Source organism: Setaria viridis, chromosome 5, assembly GCF_005286985.2.
Source record: "Setaria viridis chromosome 5, Setaria_viridis_v4.0, whole genome shotgun sequence".
Taxonomy (NCBI): domain Eukaryota; kingdom Viridiplantae; phylum Streptophyta; class Magnoliopsida; order Poales; family Poaceae; genus Setaria; species Setaria viridis.
Genome location: NC_048267.2, coordinates 14,863,447 through 14,878,411, shown reverse-complemented (window position 1 = coordinate 14,878,411; position 14,965 = coordinate 14,863,447). Strand labels below are relative to the sequence as shown.

Sequence of the window (14,965 nt, the reverse complement as noted above, 5' to 3'; positions counted from 1 at the left end):
CACAAGTCCACAACTAGCCATCAGCATGAATGCATGCATTATAGGGACGTGACGGAGGCATTCACCTGATCATACATCCCACTTTGTCCAAGCAAAAGATGGAGCAAGGAAGCAATTAAAGCAACTTCTGTCTGAGACCAATAGAAATTCTAAAGCAAATTCGAAATGCAAAGTAGCTTTACATTTTAAAGCAAAAAGTGATCTATTCTTAGAGCAAATTCTGTCTAAGACGAGAAACCATTCAACAAGATACAAGTTTAAGCAACTTCAGGAAAAATTCAGAAAATACCAGTTCAGAAAATTTCAGAGTGCATGCAAGTTATCCAGCAACTCATCTTTTGGTGCTCAATTCTGAAACTCTAGTTGACAGCGGTAGCATTTGTTCTGTCAGCATTGTAGTGAAATGTGAATCAGTTTGATGTAGAGGCTGATTCTTTCAATGTTCAGAAGGCACATATTTCCCTTTTAATGGAACTGTCAGCATTGTTGTGAAAATTGAACGATTGGAAAGGAACTGTCAGGATTGTTTTGAAAAGCACAAACTGCCTGTTTGAAACTTACGTAATCTGTGTGTCCAACCTGCCCAATACAGAGCAGCAAGTAGACTGCCCAGTTAAACTCACAAAAACAATTATATGACTTGCCTTACATGATCAACTACATGTTACTAGCAAGTAAACTGGCTGCTCGAAACTTATGCATCATCGGCCACTAAACTTACCAGATCAACTACTAGTAACCACACGCAGTGTTGAGTGTTGACATCCCGGAGTTATACAACGTTTAGCACTCTCAAATAGAGTGGTAAAGTTTAGTACTTTGGGCTGTTTGGATACTGTGCTAAAGTAGCAGGAAATGACAACATTGCCCCTTATTTACTCCTCAGCGGAGGAGAGAGAGGGGGGCAATGGTGGGAAAAAGTGGAGAGGGGACCACTTTTAGCACTATTAGCACTCTTTAGCACCCCTTAGATGTGCTAATAAAAAAAGGATGTGCTAAATTTTAGCACATCACTTTTAGCACACCTGTTTGGATACCCAAGTCCTAAAAGGGTGTTAAAAGTAGGGTGCTAAAGTTTAATACCCCATATCCAAATAGGGCCTTACGGGGTGTTTGGATCGTGAAGCTAAAGTTTAGTCCGTGTCACATCGAATATTTGGAGGCTAATTAGGAGGACTAAATATGAGTTAATTATAAAACTAATTACACAGATGGAGGCTAAACGACGAGACGAATCTATTAAGCCTAATTAATCCATCATTAGTAAATGGTTACTGTAGCAGCACATTGTCAAATCATCACCTAATTAGGTTTAATAGATGCGTCTCGCCGTTTAACCTCCATCTGTGCAATGAATTTTGTAAATAGTCTATATTTAATACTCCTAATTAGTATCAAACATTCGATGTGACAGGTACTAAAGTTTAGTCCGGGGATGCAAACACCCCATAATCCCTAATCTGCTGCAACAACGAGTTCCTTATAATCCCTAATCTGCTGCAACAACGAGTTCCTTTTCACTGTGCTCGAAAGTCAGGATGCGCGTGTAACGTTCGGACCAGCGGATGCAATCGCAATGATTGCCGAATTCCGTGACGCGCAAATGACAACAAACTGTGAGCAACAAGCTGAGGGACAGTGCCCCACATTTGTACGCGAGGCTATCCAGCTCCTTCCGACCTTTTCCTCTCCTCTCCCTCGGGAATTTCAGTTTGTCAAGGACCTAAATCTTTATCAAAGTGTAGTTACGCTTTACTGATGTAGACCAACAACTCAGCGTATACAGCACCGCATGCAGATTGCACCTCCTGTGCAGATGTTTGAACGTCTCCAATTCCATTGTGTTGAGCAAGAGCAACCTTTGTGCCTACTTGATACGTGACGGGACTCCTTTCCTAGTGGCATCGCGTCCCCAGCTAGTCTCCATGGCGTGGCCGTAGCGGTTGGGGGCAGGTGGCAACCACTACTCCAGACGCACCCAAATCATAGGTCCAGCCGCACCAAAACGAAGTGGCATCAATCACTCTCCGCCAGGACCAAACGTTAACACAGAGTGGCCGGCCGGCCCCGCTCCATGATGACCGATGCGCCGGCCGGCCGGCCCTCCCTCCCGCACCGTAGCCCTTTTGACCGCCAACCGCTCTGCAGTCCCCTGCGCTCGCACGCATCCGTCCATTCGATCCATCAGTGAGCTGACAACAAATCCCACTAGTCCCCGGAGCAGCAGCGAGAAGAAAGGCAAAGCGCTTTCTCTAGCAGCAGAGGGGTCGGAGCCGGAGCCCGCCGCCGCCACGGCCATGTCCTCCGCCTTGGGCGTCGGCGGGAAGGAGGGGCCCTCGGCCTTCTCCGTGGACCTCGTGGCCGCCGCGCGCCGGCTGCTGGCGTTCCTCCGCGCGGGGCCGCCCGGGGTGGGGCGGCGGTCCGTGCGGAGGTACGAGGAGCTGTGGCTGCCGCTCGCGGTGGCGGAGGGCGGCGAAGGGGGAGGAGGGGGAGGGGAGGCGCCGATGCTGGTGCCGCCACCCGACGTGCACCTAGTCTGGCTCTGCCACTGCTTCCACCATGTGAGCTAGCCTTCTTAATTTCTTGCCACCTTTTGGGTTCTGTCTCCATTTATTGCATGACAGATCTTGGGGAATTACTCAGCCACACGATTTAATCATTGAACAGTGCTATGCTTAAACTCCCATTCATCGGACTGTCTCTTTAACTGATAGTGGAACTGACTTTTGAGAATTTGCATTTCAATCCCAGACGGCATCATGACAGAAATAAGCGACGTAGTAATGGGGAAAATTGGCAACGGCCTTTTTATTTACTTTTTCGGAATTATGCAATCTAATGAAGTCCTTGCTGGACTTAAACTTTCAGCAAGGAACCCACAACTGTGAAATTCAGTTATGCTTTGCCCCTTCAACACTTCTCGTCAAGTGCTCCATCTAACATTTCCTCTTTTCCGCAGGAGAGCTACTCTGTATACTGCTTATCAAGGTTCGGACGCCTCATTGACCGTCCATCCATCCTTGACGCAGAGAATGAAGAGTATGCCGAAGAGCGTTGCCGGGATGTCTGGGCTGCGCATTACCCTTCTGAGCCGTTTGACCTCCACCGTAATGAGATTGATGGGAACAGTGATGATGACATTGCCTATGCCAATGCCAACAGTGAAATTGTGGAAATGGTGAGACGGTACGCTGGCCTAGCAGCCCACTTCGCCTCACCCTTTGTGCGGGAAGGTGTCTACCATGTTGCTGCGAGGCGGCGATATGTGTGTTTCCTGGACCTCATGAAGAAGGTTGTGGGTACAACCCAAGATCAGACACGGCTTGTGCCTAGCCTGGACATATTACTGATGTGGCTTGCTCACCTGGTATGTATAGACATTACATTCCTGCAAGTAAATATATTCTTAAAAGGTATTTAGTTCACATGATTGTGATGAATTGTTGGCAGAGTTTTCCTGCAAGTTATGCCACAGACATGGTAGCAATGGCCATCAGTGACAATATTGCAAAAATGGGGGTGGGTTATGGGGAGGTGGTGACTGATGAGGTGCTCAAAAGAACACGGGCATTATGGGAGGAAGCATATGATGTGCCATATGATATGGCTGGATCAGAGGTTGAGATGGCGGCAGTTAGGGCAGCACGGGAGGCATTTTACTGGGCACCAGCAGCATCAGATGAGGATGCGAACCGGTTGTACAAAAGTTTGCAACCAAGGTTTCTTATGGAGGTATATCTCAGACTATTCAAGATATTCATTAAATGTAGTTATTTAGTAGCATTTTGATTAAATCGCACTGCTCTAGAATAAATGCCTAAAGGGAGTCTCACATTGTGATCTTGGTTTCCCAGATATGCAAAAGAGCACACAGCATTATGCCAACTTGTGACATTCCATATTAGCTCTGTGATGCCCTCATGAATGACTAGCAAATAAGCAGAGTTTTCTACTTGTTCACCATGTCATTCTGTTTGTCTCTGCATCTTCAGCATACTCCCTTTTGTTTCTGGACCACATTGTGGCATAATGCCAACAACAATAAGTGATGCCAACAGCAATATGTCAAAAAATGTCAGTAGTAAATTCTAGAGCCCCATGTGGACTATTGTCGCTCCAAGCCAAAATGCAAGATTCACTTTATTGATGGCCTCAAATAATCAGGTAGTGGGTTGGTCTGCTTGATTATTTATTTTTGTAGCTATCATATCATGCCTGAAAAAATCATCCCCACAAGGTTGGGCCTTCAAAAGAAATAATCTTATTATCTTTAATAACTATATGCCAGAGATATTTAATAGTGTATTGACCTCATTTCAAGCCAGGCCGATCATAGATCCAGTGGGCCAAAACTTAGGCCTGAGCTTGGAATAATCAGGCCAGAATTGGTTGCCCATAAGCACGTTTGTGCTTCAGTAGGCGGGTGCTACGTTCACTAGCAGTTGCTGAGCTTCTTTCTAGCTGTTAATAACCACAAATTGCTGGGGGGGTAGCAGCCCCATGACATAGTAGATTTGTTTTAGGAATCCAAAATCTCTCTTTTTATATATTTTCATTGCAAAAGGTACAAATATCAGCAATAATGCTGTACTTAGCTTGAACTTCTTTCAGCAGTGGTTTAGTGCCAAATTTGGTCATCCACTGCAGGATCTCTAAAGTAATATGTGTGGAAAATTACTAAAAAAAAAGAGTAACTTCAAAGAGATTTGACACAAAACATGCTTATATATTCGTGTGGTTTACATGCTGGCAACAGTGTCATTGATTTTTGATAACAGGTGTATGTGTTCTTGAAAGGAGAAAGTGATAAGGAGCACATCAACAAGGAGTTCCTACGGTTGCGAACACAGAGGTGTCACAGATCACTAAAACTGAACAAATCAATGGCCAACTTATCCTGCAAAAACTGGCAGAAAACATGGCACTTGTACTGTGAATTTGCAACCCGGGGTCTCCTCATTGAGGTCAGGCGCACCACAACTGGATGTTTCAGGAACAGCAAGTTTCTCAAGAACATCTCATTTTCATGGAGTGATATGTTGCATGAGAAAGCACTTGCTCTCACGGAGGAACTTGAAGTCAGGATGAGAGCAATGGCATCAATTACCCCTCCAGTTCAAGCACCGTACTTATTGAAGTGTGTTCCTGATCGAGTCACTGATGATGGTGGGGCCATGATTTCTGATGTGATATTGCGCATGAGAAATTACCGTCCACAAGAAGGACGGTGGCTGACCCGCACTGTGCTTGATCATGGTGGGAGAGAATGTTTTGTCATCCGAATGAGGTACAGTTCTGCACTGATTATTATGCTAGAGTTTGTCTTTGATTGATATGTTTGTAACTGTTAGAGTATATTAGGCAACTCTGGATATGGTTAGTTTAGGATTGATTGTAATCCCAGGATAACCTTCCTTATCTCTAGGAGAGGCTACTTGCCCTCCAAGCCATATACTCCTATATAATTAGCCCAAGGGGCTCAAGCAATACATCCCACGCATTATATACAATCTTACATGGTATCACGAGTCTAGGTTCTAACCCTAGGCCTCCGGCTTCCGCTGCCCTCGCGCCGCCCCCGAGGAGATCGATCTCCACCGGAGGCAGCGTCCTCGTAAGATGCGTGGCCGATCCATCTGATCCGCCACGCCGTCGTGGTTAACCAGCAGCAGAGGGACCTACCTCTTCCATCGCTGCCAGGATCCGCCACGAGTGTTGCCGTCTTCGCCACCCCTATCATGCGTCTGGCCTTGCGCCCCCATCTACTCTTCCAACGCTGCCACCACCGCTACCCTTGAGCACGATCCTGCTGCACTTGAGCGCGAGTGCGCGGCTGCGGAGAACCATGGGGGCACCGAGCTGACCGCCGCACAACTGCCATCTGACGGCCGTGCAACGCCCCTCCCTCGCTGGTCCAGCCGCGCCGCCTGCAGCCAATGTTGGAGCCGCCGGGGCGGCGGCAGAGCAACGGTGTCTGATGTCATCGTTGCCGGGTTGTGGTGCCTCGCCAGGCCCGCTCCACCCCGCGCCCTCCATCGCGCTGCTCCTCCACCTCGTTGGCAGGTTGCCTCACCGTGGGGGCTTTGCCCTATCTTGTTGCCCCCTTACTGCTCGCCACCGGACACCTCCCGATCCGCAAGCAGGCAACGCCGCTCCCCCTCACCGCCAGTGCCCTGTTGTTGGGTCCTCCTGACCTGAGCGCGGGCCTCACATCAGTCGAGGGTGGGCGGGTGCGCCGCCATGGAGTCCGAGAGGGCAGAACGGCCAGTTCCTCCTCTCCCTGATTTCTATTCCCCTTTGTCCGTGTTGACCGGGGAAGAGATAAGGGAGGGGACGGGGCACTACTAGGGGCACCCAAGATTGTACCCCAAGGTTCGTCTTGCTGCTGCTGTTTTTCTCTTTCCCGATCAGAGATCGGGTTGCGTAGCCCTGCCGTTCGTCGTCGCTTCATCCTCGACACTCCCGAGGATGAGGTTGTCGTTGCGCCCTTCAGGTTGCAGCGGCAACGCTCGTGGTCAAGCCATCATCGCCAGTGTCGTTACCCTTCCAGGCGGTGGCGCCACCTATGCTGCTAGTCCTCGTCACGCTTGCTCTCGGTCCGAGTCCGCGCCTATTGCCGCATGCTCATGGACATCGCCACCGATGTTGCTGAAGGAAGATGCATTTGCGCTCTTTAGCTGCATCATCTACCATCGCAGTCGGCTCATCGTCCTGCTGAACCTGTCGGCAAGAAGCTGTTGATTTTGTGTATTCGGACACCTTCGCTGATGCTTCGGACCTGCGCCCTTCTCCACAGCTTCGACCACGTCCACCTCAACCTCGGCTACTTCGGCACTAAGGGGCTACCATCTGCTTGACAAGCCTCTTCGGCTCCCTTCCAGCCATAACATCTGCGACGCATCGACGGTTGTGACTGCGGGGGGATGTCCTCTCTTCGGCTTATTCTCCAGTCTCATTGTTTGCGTGCTCCTGTTGTGACTGTAGGGGGATGTTAGAGTATATTAGGCAACTCCGGATATGGTTAGTTTAGGATTGATTGTAATCTCGGGATAACCTTCCTTATCTCTAGGAGAGGCTACTTGCCCTCCAAGCCATGTACTCCTATATAATCAGCCCAAGGGCCTCAAGCAATACATCCCACGCATTATACACAATCTTACAGTAACATGCCACCGCCCTTAAAAAGATCCAAGTTAAGGTTTTATATGCAATGGCTACAAACTATTGGAGAGTGACATGTAATTTTATCTCAGTATACTTTTTTATGAAACCTGTTGCAATTTGTGTAGAATAGGCAGAGGGATTTGGCGGAGAGGTGCTGAAACTCCTGTGGCAGTGAAATGGGAGGACAGGAGCATTGAGGTTCGAGAAGGATCCTGGTCATACGTTGCAAGTACAAGCTCTATTGGTTATGCTCCTGGTAACTTCAGTACGTACTATAATTTGTTTTCTTGGAGATCACAACTATATTATGATAAGTGCATATTTATTTCCCTGTATGGTGCAGAGAAGGTAGTGGGCACAGCAACAGCGACGAAGGATCAACAAGAAAATAAGGTGGTTTGGAGCTTATCAACTGGATATATACTCACGGTAAATTTGGGTGATGAGCTCAGCTTTCAGCTTAAAAGTGAGAGCTTAGAAGAAGAGGTATGATCCATACATTTTAATTGGTACCAGAGTTCATATCGATTGTCTTGTAGTAAAAATGAAGCTCCACCATAACTGTTCGTGGCTAAAACATCTGGCAGCAAAAGAATATATAGTTGATTTGTGCAGTAAACAAGGTTTTCAATAAAAGTTAATATACAAAATAGTGTACGCTGCAGAGTTCATCATTTTTCTTTAAAAAATGTAATACGACTGTGGCAATCTCTTAGAAGAGAAATATATAAGAGCCATAAATGACATGAATTTACATCAGTATGTCTGTTTCTGTAACTCTTTCCTGAAGTGCTGTTACTTTTAGAATTCTGTATCCATATGTTTCTAACAAAGATGTGTTGTTTTCAATTGTAGAATAGCATTGTATCAATTCCTAAATTTTTGTTCCATTGAATTTTCATCTGCGAATATAATGCGATTCAAACTTGTGTTACAAACATGTAAAACACACAGTTGGTTAACAAATTCACTGTTAATATACTACATCTTTAAGCTATTACATGATGCCCTTTAACTTACTCAATGCACTATTTACCAGGCAAGGTTGCTTGTGGGGAGGAGATTGAGCTACAGAGTAAACACAGATGGAGCATCAAGCAACCACAATGAGGAGGAGCAATACCTCACTCTTGTTCGTAATTCACCAGATCATCATGGTGACAGAGCAACTGTGCTTCTAAACTGGAAATTACTTGCTGTGGAGTTCCAACCTGAAGAGGATGCAGTTTTTGTTCTTCTACTATGCATGGTGATTGCACGGACTATGACAGAGATCAGGAGAGAAGATGTGGCTGGGCTTTTAGTGCGGCGAAGAATAGGAGAAGCAAGGGTGGGGCAAAGAGACTGGGGTTCGGTGATGCTTCCTGACTTGCTTTCTCCAGATCCTAATTTGCAGCCTTGGTATCGGAATGCGGCTCAGGTTTTGAGCTCTGCAGAGACAGGAGCAATGCTCGCTAAGTATTCACCTGCTGATGGAAAGGACGTGTTGTACAGGCAATCTCTTATACCCTGAAGATAAGATGGTTGCCCAGAGGATTTGCTTGACCAAATCTTCCTCAGAATATCAGGGGAACTATTTCATTTCCTCGCTCAATCCTTAGCATTGCATTTTTGTACAGAACAAATCCTGTCTTTGACTTAGATTCACTAATTATGATGATCTTTGATATGAATCTGGTTTGTCATACATGGTTTGTAATTAGAAATTTCACATTTGAGTTTAAAATGGTTTGATTTCTCTGGTTTGTCGCTGAATTAAAAAAAAGGTTTCTGTTCACTTGAACAAACTGGTTCTAGAGGATACATGATTCAATGTTTGAGCTCCAAAAGAGTTTATGAATGTTCATCTCAAGCACTTGTCCTTCAGAATGAAAATTGCACAACTTTACAACAGTAGAACCATTCATTGTATGGACATCTCTTCCTAATCCAAGCACATGAACCATATAAAAAAGTCAGATATTCGAGAAGAAGTGCTACTTACACATGCCAAAAATTTAGGCGCAGAACAATTTCTTCTGAAAATGGCCACTCATCGCAAACCTCACTGGATGCGGTAATGCCTCATTCATGAGGAACTTCAGACAAAGCATCAAAATCTTTCTATGTGTGATTGTGATTTCTGCGTTGGGCTGTCACCGCCGCCTCGACCAGCCTTGATCGCCTCTAATGCTTTCTGTATCTCCAAAGTCATTGCACTGTCCACACTCCCAGAGGATATCTTCTTGTGTGCCTTCTGCAGGTGGAGCTTCAATGAGCTGCTGCTGAGACCAGCATTCTTGCCACAGATGGGACACACCTTCATTGCAGGCCTCTTATGCTGCCATTCCATGGAGACTTTCCCATGCAGCTTCTTGTCAAGATCCAACAAGACCTTGGCAAACCCATCATTGGGGTGTGCACGTCGGTGCACCTTCTTCAGCATGTTCCATGCTTCCAGAAGAGTGGAATTTCTTAAAAGAAGGAAAATTATGAGAGCATGAGTAACTGAGTGAGTCCAGCACACTAGAGAAAGGAAAGATGGTAATTTCCATGCGTAACTGATATGATCTAGCCCCCCTCCATTTTTGCCCTAGCAGATGTGATATCTGGATTAAATGATCTTAAGGTTATATATGAAAATGTGACTCTAGTTATACATTGTTTCAGTCATTGTGAGTTATAGATTCAACAGAAAAGCATTACATAGTAACTACTGTGCAGTCTTACTTCCTCAGCATCAGGTAAGCAAGAACAACAGTTGCACTGCGACTTTTTCCCTCAAAGCAATGCACAAGTACTTTGCCGCTTAGGTGATCCACATAATCGATGAAATCAGAAGCATCTTGAAAGACATCACCGATGTCTGCATTGTCATCATCTTTTATCTACATAAAGAAACAAGTAAGCACCAAAAGATGTCTACACTGGGTCTTCTGCCTTTAGCAAATAATTTTGCATCGATGGAGCTATTAGGTATAGTTACTCAGAGGTACTTACGGAGAAATTCCTATAGTCAAAAAGGCCTGGCTTCTGAGATTCCGACTGTCCAATTTCATTTGCACATAAGCACAATATATGGGTGATGCCAAGGTGCTTAAGTGTGTGTGTTGACCGAGCAGCTAAAGCACCACCAATATACAGGGAATCCGTGACCTGTGATGGACGCTCAGTGCTTGCAGCATCAGAAATTAAAGAAATCCTCTCAAGAATGTGCTCAAGTCGAACCTGACAACAGGATTGCTTGATAGGCTCAATTAATGTAATATACAACATGTTATTAGTTTAGTACACAGTGTACGTTTGGATCACCTTCAACTCATAAGCATCAACAGCAGTGCTATTATCGGTGCCTTCAAAAAAGCCAGTATTAAAACTGTTGTCTTGACATAACTTTACTACTTCAGTCCTCAGCATGTCATTCCATTGTTCTATCTCTTTGCTTAGTTCGCTATCTACCTGTAAAATGTAGTTTTTCCACAATTAAGAGAATTGTGTGATAAATAAACTTGAGTGATTTAAAAAGAGAACACCATATAGCAGTCATATTAATTAAATGATTTTCTGATAGGTATACAACTAAAACAGAGTTTTGGTTAGCATGTAAGTAGCATGCATGCTGCAGGTGCTCTCGCGGGAGACTGGTCATGGGAGCTTGCTCTCAGTCCGAAGACCCGGGTTCGAGCCCTGCATCTTCTTAATTAAAAGTGGGGATGCGGTGTGTTCCTTCCCGTCGAGTAAGTAGCATGCTGAAATCATGAAGCCATTTATTTATCTATTTGATCTCATGCAACTAATTTCCTTTTGGTGCTATGTTCGGGAAAATTTAGTGGAATAACCTAAGAGTGAAAAAAGCTAAATGTCATCTAGGTACCCATGTCATACATTTTATAGCATAGACAAATTATCCATCCACACTTCAAAGGTCATAACCTTGGCATACTTGTTAAAATCCCGCAGCTTCACTGTCAATCGAAGACCACGAGATGCATCACCATTTCCTTTGAAATGTTTGGTGATAAAGCTCTCACGACAGGAAGGAGATGATAGGTCTAGACCGTCACGGGACAAGGTACGTGAAGGCTTACGCGGATTCCTTGGAACCTCAGTATCATTTGAATCTGCTTGTGCCTCAACTGAACACAATGGTGAATCAGAGGCACCAGCATCCTCCTTGTCATATTCATTGGAGCATTTATACATAAGATTGAAGAAAATTTTCAATAGATTATCCAGCTTCTGATAGAGTGTGATGAGAAAAATGTGGAATCGCTGAAGGTCCCTCAGAGCACTACGAAAACCTCCTCGGAATGAGTGCACTGTTGCTACCATATCACTCTCAGAGAGAGTACAATTATAAATATAATCAGATGATATGCCAAATTCTTCAGGTCCTGGGATACCAAGTTTTCCAAAGGACACCTCAAACAAAAGTTTGGAAGAATAGTCAAAGTTGTTGAGTGTTAATTCCACTAGTTTCGGGTAGCTCTCGTGATCTTTTGCCCGTTTACCGGCAGGTGGCCTGCGTGGTACACCTGAATCAATGGCTACAATATTAAAGCTGGAAAACTCAGGTTCACAAGGAGCATAAGAGTCCTCCAATATGAGGTCTGAGACATCTGAGCCAATACTGCCACTAATGGAAACAGTTCTTCTCTGCTTCTGATTCTGAGGGCTTCTGATGATCTCTGGCTTGTATCGGATGATAGCAGAATCATAAACATCATCTAGTGAGTCAAGGTTTGCATAAGCTTCCTTGTTGGCGACAAGTAGATTTGCATAATTTCCACGCCAACCAAGGGGACGGCATCGCAATCTATCCTCATTTCTCAATACTAGGTCCAGTACTAAGACCCTACCTAATGCTGCAGCAGTTTTCTCAGCAGCTTCCCGTGACTCGAATGGTACTGTATTCTCAAGCAGAGGGGAGCCATGTACATAACTGCAAAACAGCAAGACAAATTTGTTTCTTGTTAATCATGCACTATTTTGATGAGTATATTACTGGTAACTTCATGTTCATACTTCATCAGGAATAGGCAGCGGCTCAATTCAAGAGCTTCTAGCATCTCAGCGCAGATCATCTCCTCAAGTTCATCACCAGCAGTTATTGACACATGTCGAGCATTTTCGACTGCATCCTTGATTTGTTGCCATTCAGGTGACGAGTTATGAATGACTCTGCCCTGTATGGGTCAAAAGAGTTGTCAATGTGATGCTTAGTTAGCTTGAGTGCCTGCTAACATGGTGGATTCTTACTTGAGGAGTTCTCACTCCAAGCCACTTAGCGAGTTCATAACCAAAGCGTTCAGACTGTGTGGCCATCCTTGAAGGTGCTATTTTGATGACTGCAGCTGCTTCCTTGGATGGAAGGTCCACATTTTCAGCAGTTCTGAATAATGCAATAAAAACAACACCCCCAGAATTTACTGTCACCTATGCAAAATGTTATAGTTGTTAAAAGGAACTAGAGGCATGGTTTGTAAACTTAAGTAATATAAATATTCGTATAAGATGGCCGGCACTTTTTGTTGCTAATGTTTCTCCAATGGTAAGAACAAAAGTTATTTGCAAAGAACATGGATGAAACAAATACAAACCTCAAAACTTCTGTTATTGTCATCCTCAGAGGGGTCAGTACTTGTAGCCGTATGTTTAGTATGATGCAGTGAGGTGAGAGAACTCCAGCTGAAGTTACTTGACTCGATATCCATCATGGAAACCCTACCAAGCCTCTCCCAAAGCCTAGCTTCAGGAACTTGGTCACAAGGGCCAGGGTCAATGGCATTGCTATCAGGATCTGCAAGTTCCAGTACTTCTGAACTGCAATATAGTAAGAGCAACAGTAACACTATCAATTATCGAGATAAGAAAATGATCTACCAAGAAAAACTCATCTTAAGAAACAAATCATACCCATAGCACACAAACCATTTGTATAATGCGCATTTCTCAGTAAAGTACAGATGACGTTGGTATTGCCGATTGGTTTAGGATCAAGAAAAGTTGGTACGGTCGTGCTTGATTAAATACAGGATCGTAAACATATTCAGCGAACCAGAACCAACAATTGGAGCGTTCATAAATCAAACACTGAAGTTTTGATAAAATTCAGGCACATGAAAGATTTTATATTAAGAATTTTAGTAGTTGTACAAAGTAGGGACTGGTTATAATTAAAATTCATCACCGGCTTTATTGTATCACATCAGAACAGGATTCGTACAAAAAGAAATTTATCAGATCCACATCTGCGTGACAGAGCATGGAAAGCATAATGCAGAAGCAGTTCTTTCGCAACCAATTCTGGATCACAGGAACAGAAAACAGAGACGCGGCAGCAGTACCTGGCGGATGACCGGATAGCCAGACGCCCGCATGAGGAGGTCTTCCCATTGCGCTTCCTCACCAGTGCCACCCACTCCTCGAACCCTCCCTGCAGGAATCCATAGAGATCAAGAAACTGTCGTCTTCAAGAACAAATAAAGGGACGAGAATCAAATCGACTCTTTTTTATTGCGATGCGCTTACGAAGGAGGAGGAGCGGGAGAATGATCCGGATTCCGTGGTTCCCTCTTCCATTCGAACTGAACTGCGGAGAGATCCCGTTGAATGTGCGACTGAAAGATTGGATTGATCCAGGTTTCTAGAAGAAATCGCTTGAGGAAATGTTGTGGGAGTTTGGGGCGGGTGCGGGGTGGAGAACAGGAGAAGTTTGCGGGCGAAGGGAAAGGTGGCGCCTTTTTGCCTACTCCAAGTACGGAGGAGGGGACACGAGAGGAAAGAGGAAACGGCAGCGCAGAGTGCATACGTGGCACGCATTTCCCATCTGCGCTAGTCATACTCTCCCCTTGTTTACTTCACTCCCAACTCCCAACTTTGGCACTATGCAAAAAGAAGATTCCCCATCACATCAAACTTGCGGTACATGTATGGAGTACTAAATGTAGATGAAATTAAAAACTAATTGCACAGTTTTGTTGTACTTTGCGAGACGAATCTTTTGAGCCTAATTAGTCAATGTTTGGACAAAAATTCACAAATACAAACGAAACGCTACAGTGTTGCTACAGTAATTTGGCACCTCCCAAATTCGCCAAGTAAACAAGGGCTCTATTTTCATACTTAAAAGAAATATTTTATCCTAATCATTAAGATTCTTTCCTCTATATCAATTTTTCCCGCACCCGTGTTCCTCTATATATCATCCTCTATACCAACTACAACATATCTTATTCCCCTCCCTTCCCCACCCTCTCTCCCCAACCGTTCCCCCCTCTCTCCCCCATCTCCCCGACGCCTTGCCTCCTGGGCCTCCTCCCCGCCGGCCTCCAAGGCCTCCTCCCCGCCGGCCGGCTCCTCCTCCTCCCCGTCGGCCGGCTCCTCCTCCAGCGGCGGATGGGACTTGCGGCAGGTCCAGCGGCGGCAACGGCGGTCCAGCTCCGAGCGGAGGCGTGAGGGACGGTCGTTGGAGCTGACGGCCTCAAGAGGCAGGTAGCAGATGTCCTGAGCGTATGCTAGGAGTAGCAGACTGTTGGCTGTCCACTTGCGTAGCGGAAGCCTCCTAGTACCGCGGTGCGGCGTTTTTTTCCGCTATCGCAGTACTGGAGGATGGCTTACAGGGTACCGGTGCGGACATCCTCAGAACGTGTAGCAACCTCACTGCTAGCGTAGTAGCAGTGTTGTGTTCGACTTCATCGCATAGGGATTCCCTATGATGTGATACTTCCCGCATCCTCTTAGCTAAATTCAATTGAAGTTTGTTTCATACCTAGCCGTGTGCCCGTGTCCCTTGAATTCTTATCTCACTTTCCCCTTTTGG

The 14,965-nt window shown here is 45.4% G+C and overlaps 2 protein-coding genes across 4 annotated transcripts; one reads left to right on the top strand and one right to left on the bottom strand.

Moving 5' to 3' along the window:
* Positions 1 to 2,048: 2,048 nt before the first annotated feature.
* LOC117857142 (uncharacterized) lies at positions 2,049 to 8,902 on the top strand. 2 transcript variants are annotated; one of them, XM_034739646.2, is made up of 7 exons: positions 2,049 to 2,561; positions 2,960 to 3,367; positions 3,451 to 3,732; positions 4,779 to 5,287; positions 7,290 to 7,429; positions 7,508 to 7,650; positions 8,204 to 8,902. In XM_034739646.2, exons 1-7 carry the CDS (start codon positions 2,085 to 2,087, stop codon positions 8,675 to 8,677), a joined length of 2,433 nt encoding a protein of 810 aa, XP_034595537.1. In that variant the 5' UTR covers positions 2,049 to 2,084; the 3' UTR covers positions 8,678 to 8,902. The 2 variants fall into 2 exon arrangements, with proteins under 2 accessions (XP_034595537.1, XP_034595538.1); XM_034739647.2 differs by having other exon boundaries at positions 2,052 to 2,561; positions 7,290 to 7,420.
* Positions 8,903 to 8,979: 77 nt separating this feature from the next.
* Positions 8,980 to 13,913, bottom strand: LOC117857141 (dual specificity protein phosphatase PHS1). 2 transcript variants are annotated; one of them, XM_034739644.2, is made up of 10 exons: positions 13,675 to 13,913; positions 13,491 to 13,579; positions 12,744 to 12,966; positions 12,403 to 12,579; positions 12,169 to 12,329; positions 11,077 to 12,085; positions 10,456 to 10,602; positions 10,144 to 10,371; positions 9,874 to 10,031; positions 8,980 to 9,617 (listed from the first exon to the last, which is right to left on the bottom strand). In XM_034739644.2, exons 1-10 carry the CDS (start codon positions 13,723 to 13,725, stop codon positions 9,257 to 9,259), a joined length of 2,604 nt encoding a protein of 867 aa, XP_034595535.1. In that variant the 5' UTR covers positions 13,726 to 13,913; the 3' UTR covers positions 8,980 to 9,256. The 2 variants fall into 2 exon arrangements, with proteins under 2 accessions (XP_034595535.1, XP_034595536.1); XM_034739645.2 differs by lacking the exons at positions 13,491 to 13,579; positions 13,675 to 13,913 and having other exon boundaries at positions 12,403 to 12,535; positions 12,744 to 12,903.
* Between the last annotated feature and the right edge of the window lie 1,052 nt (positions 13,914 to 14,965).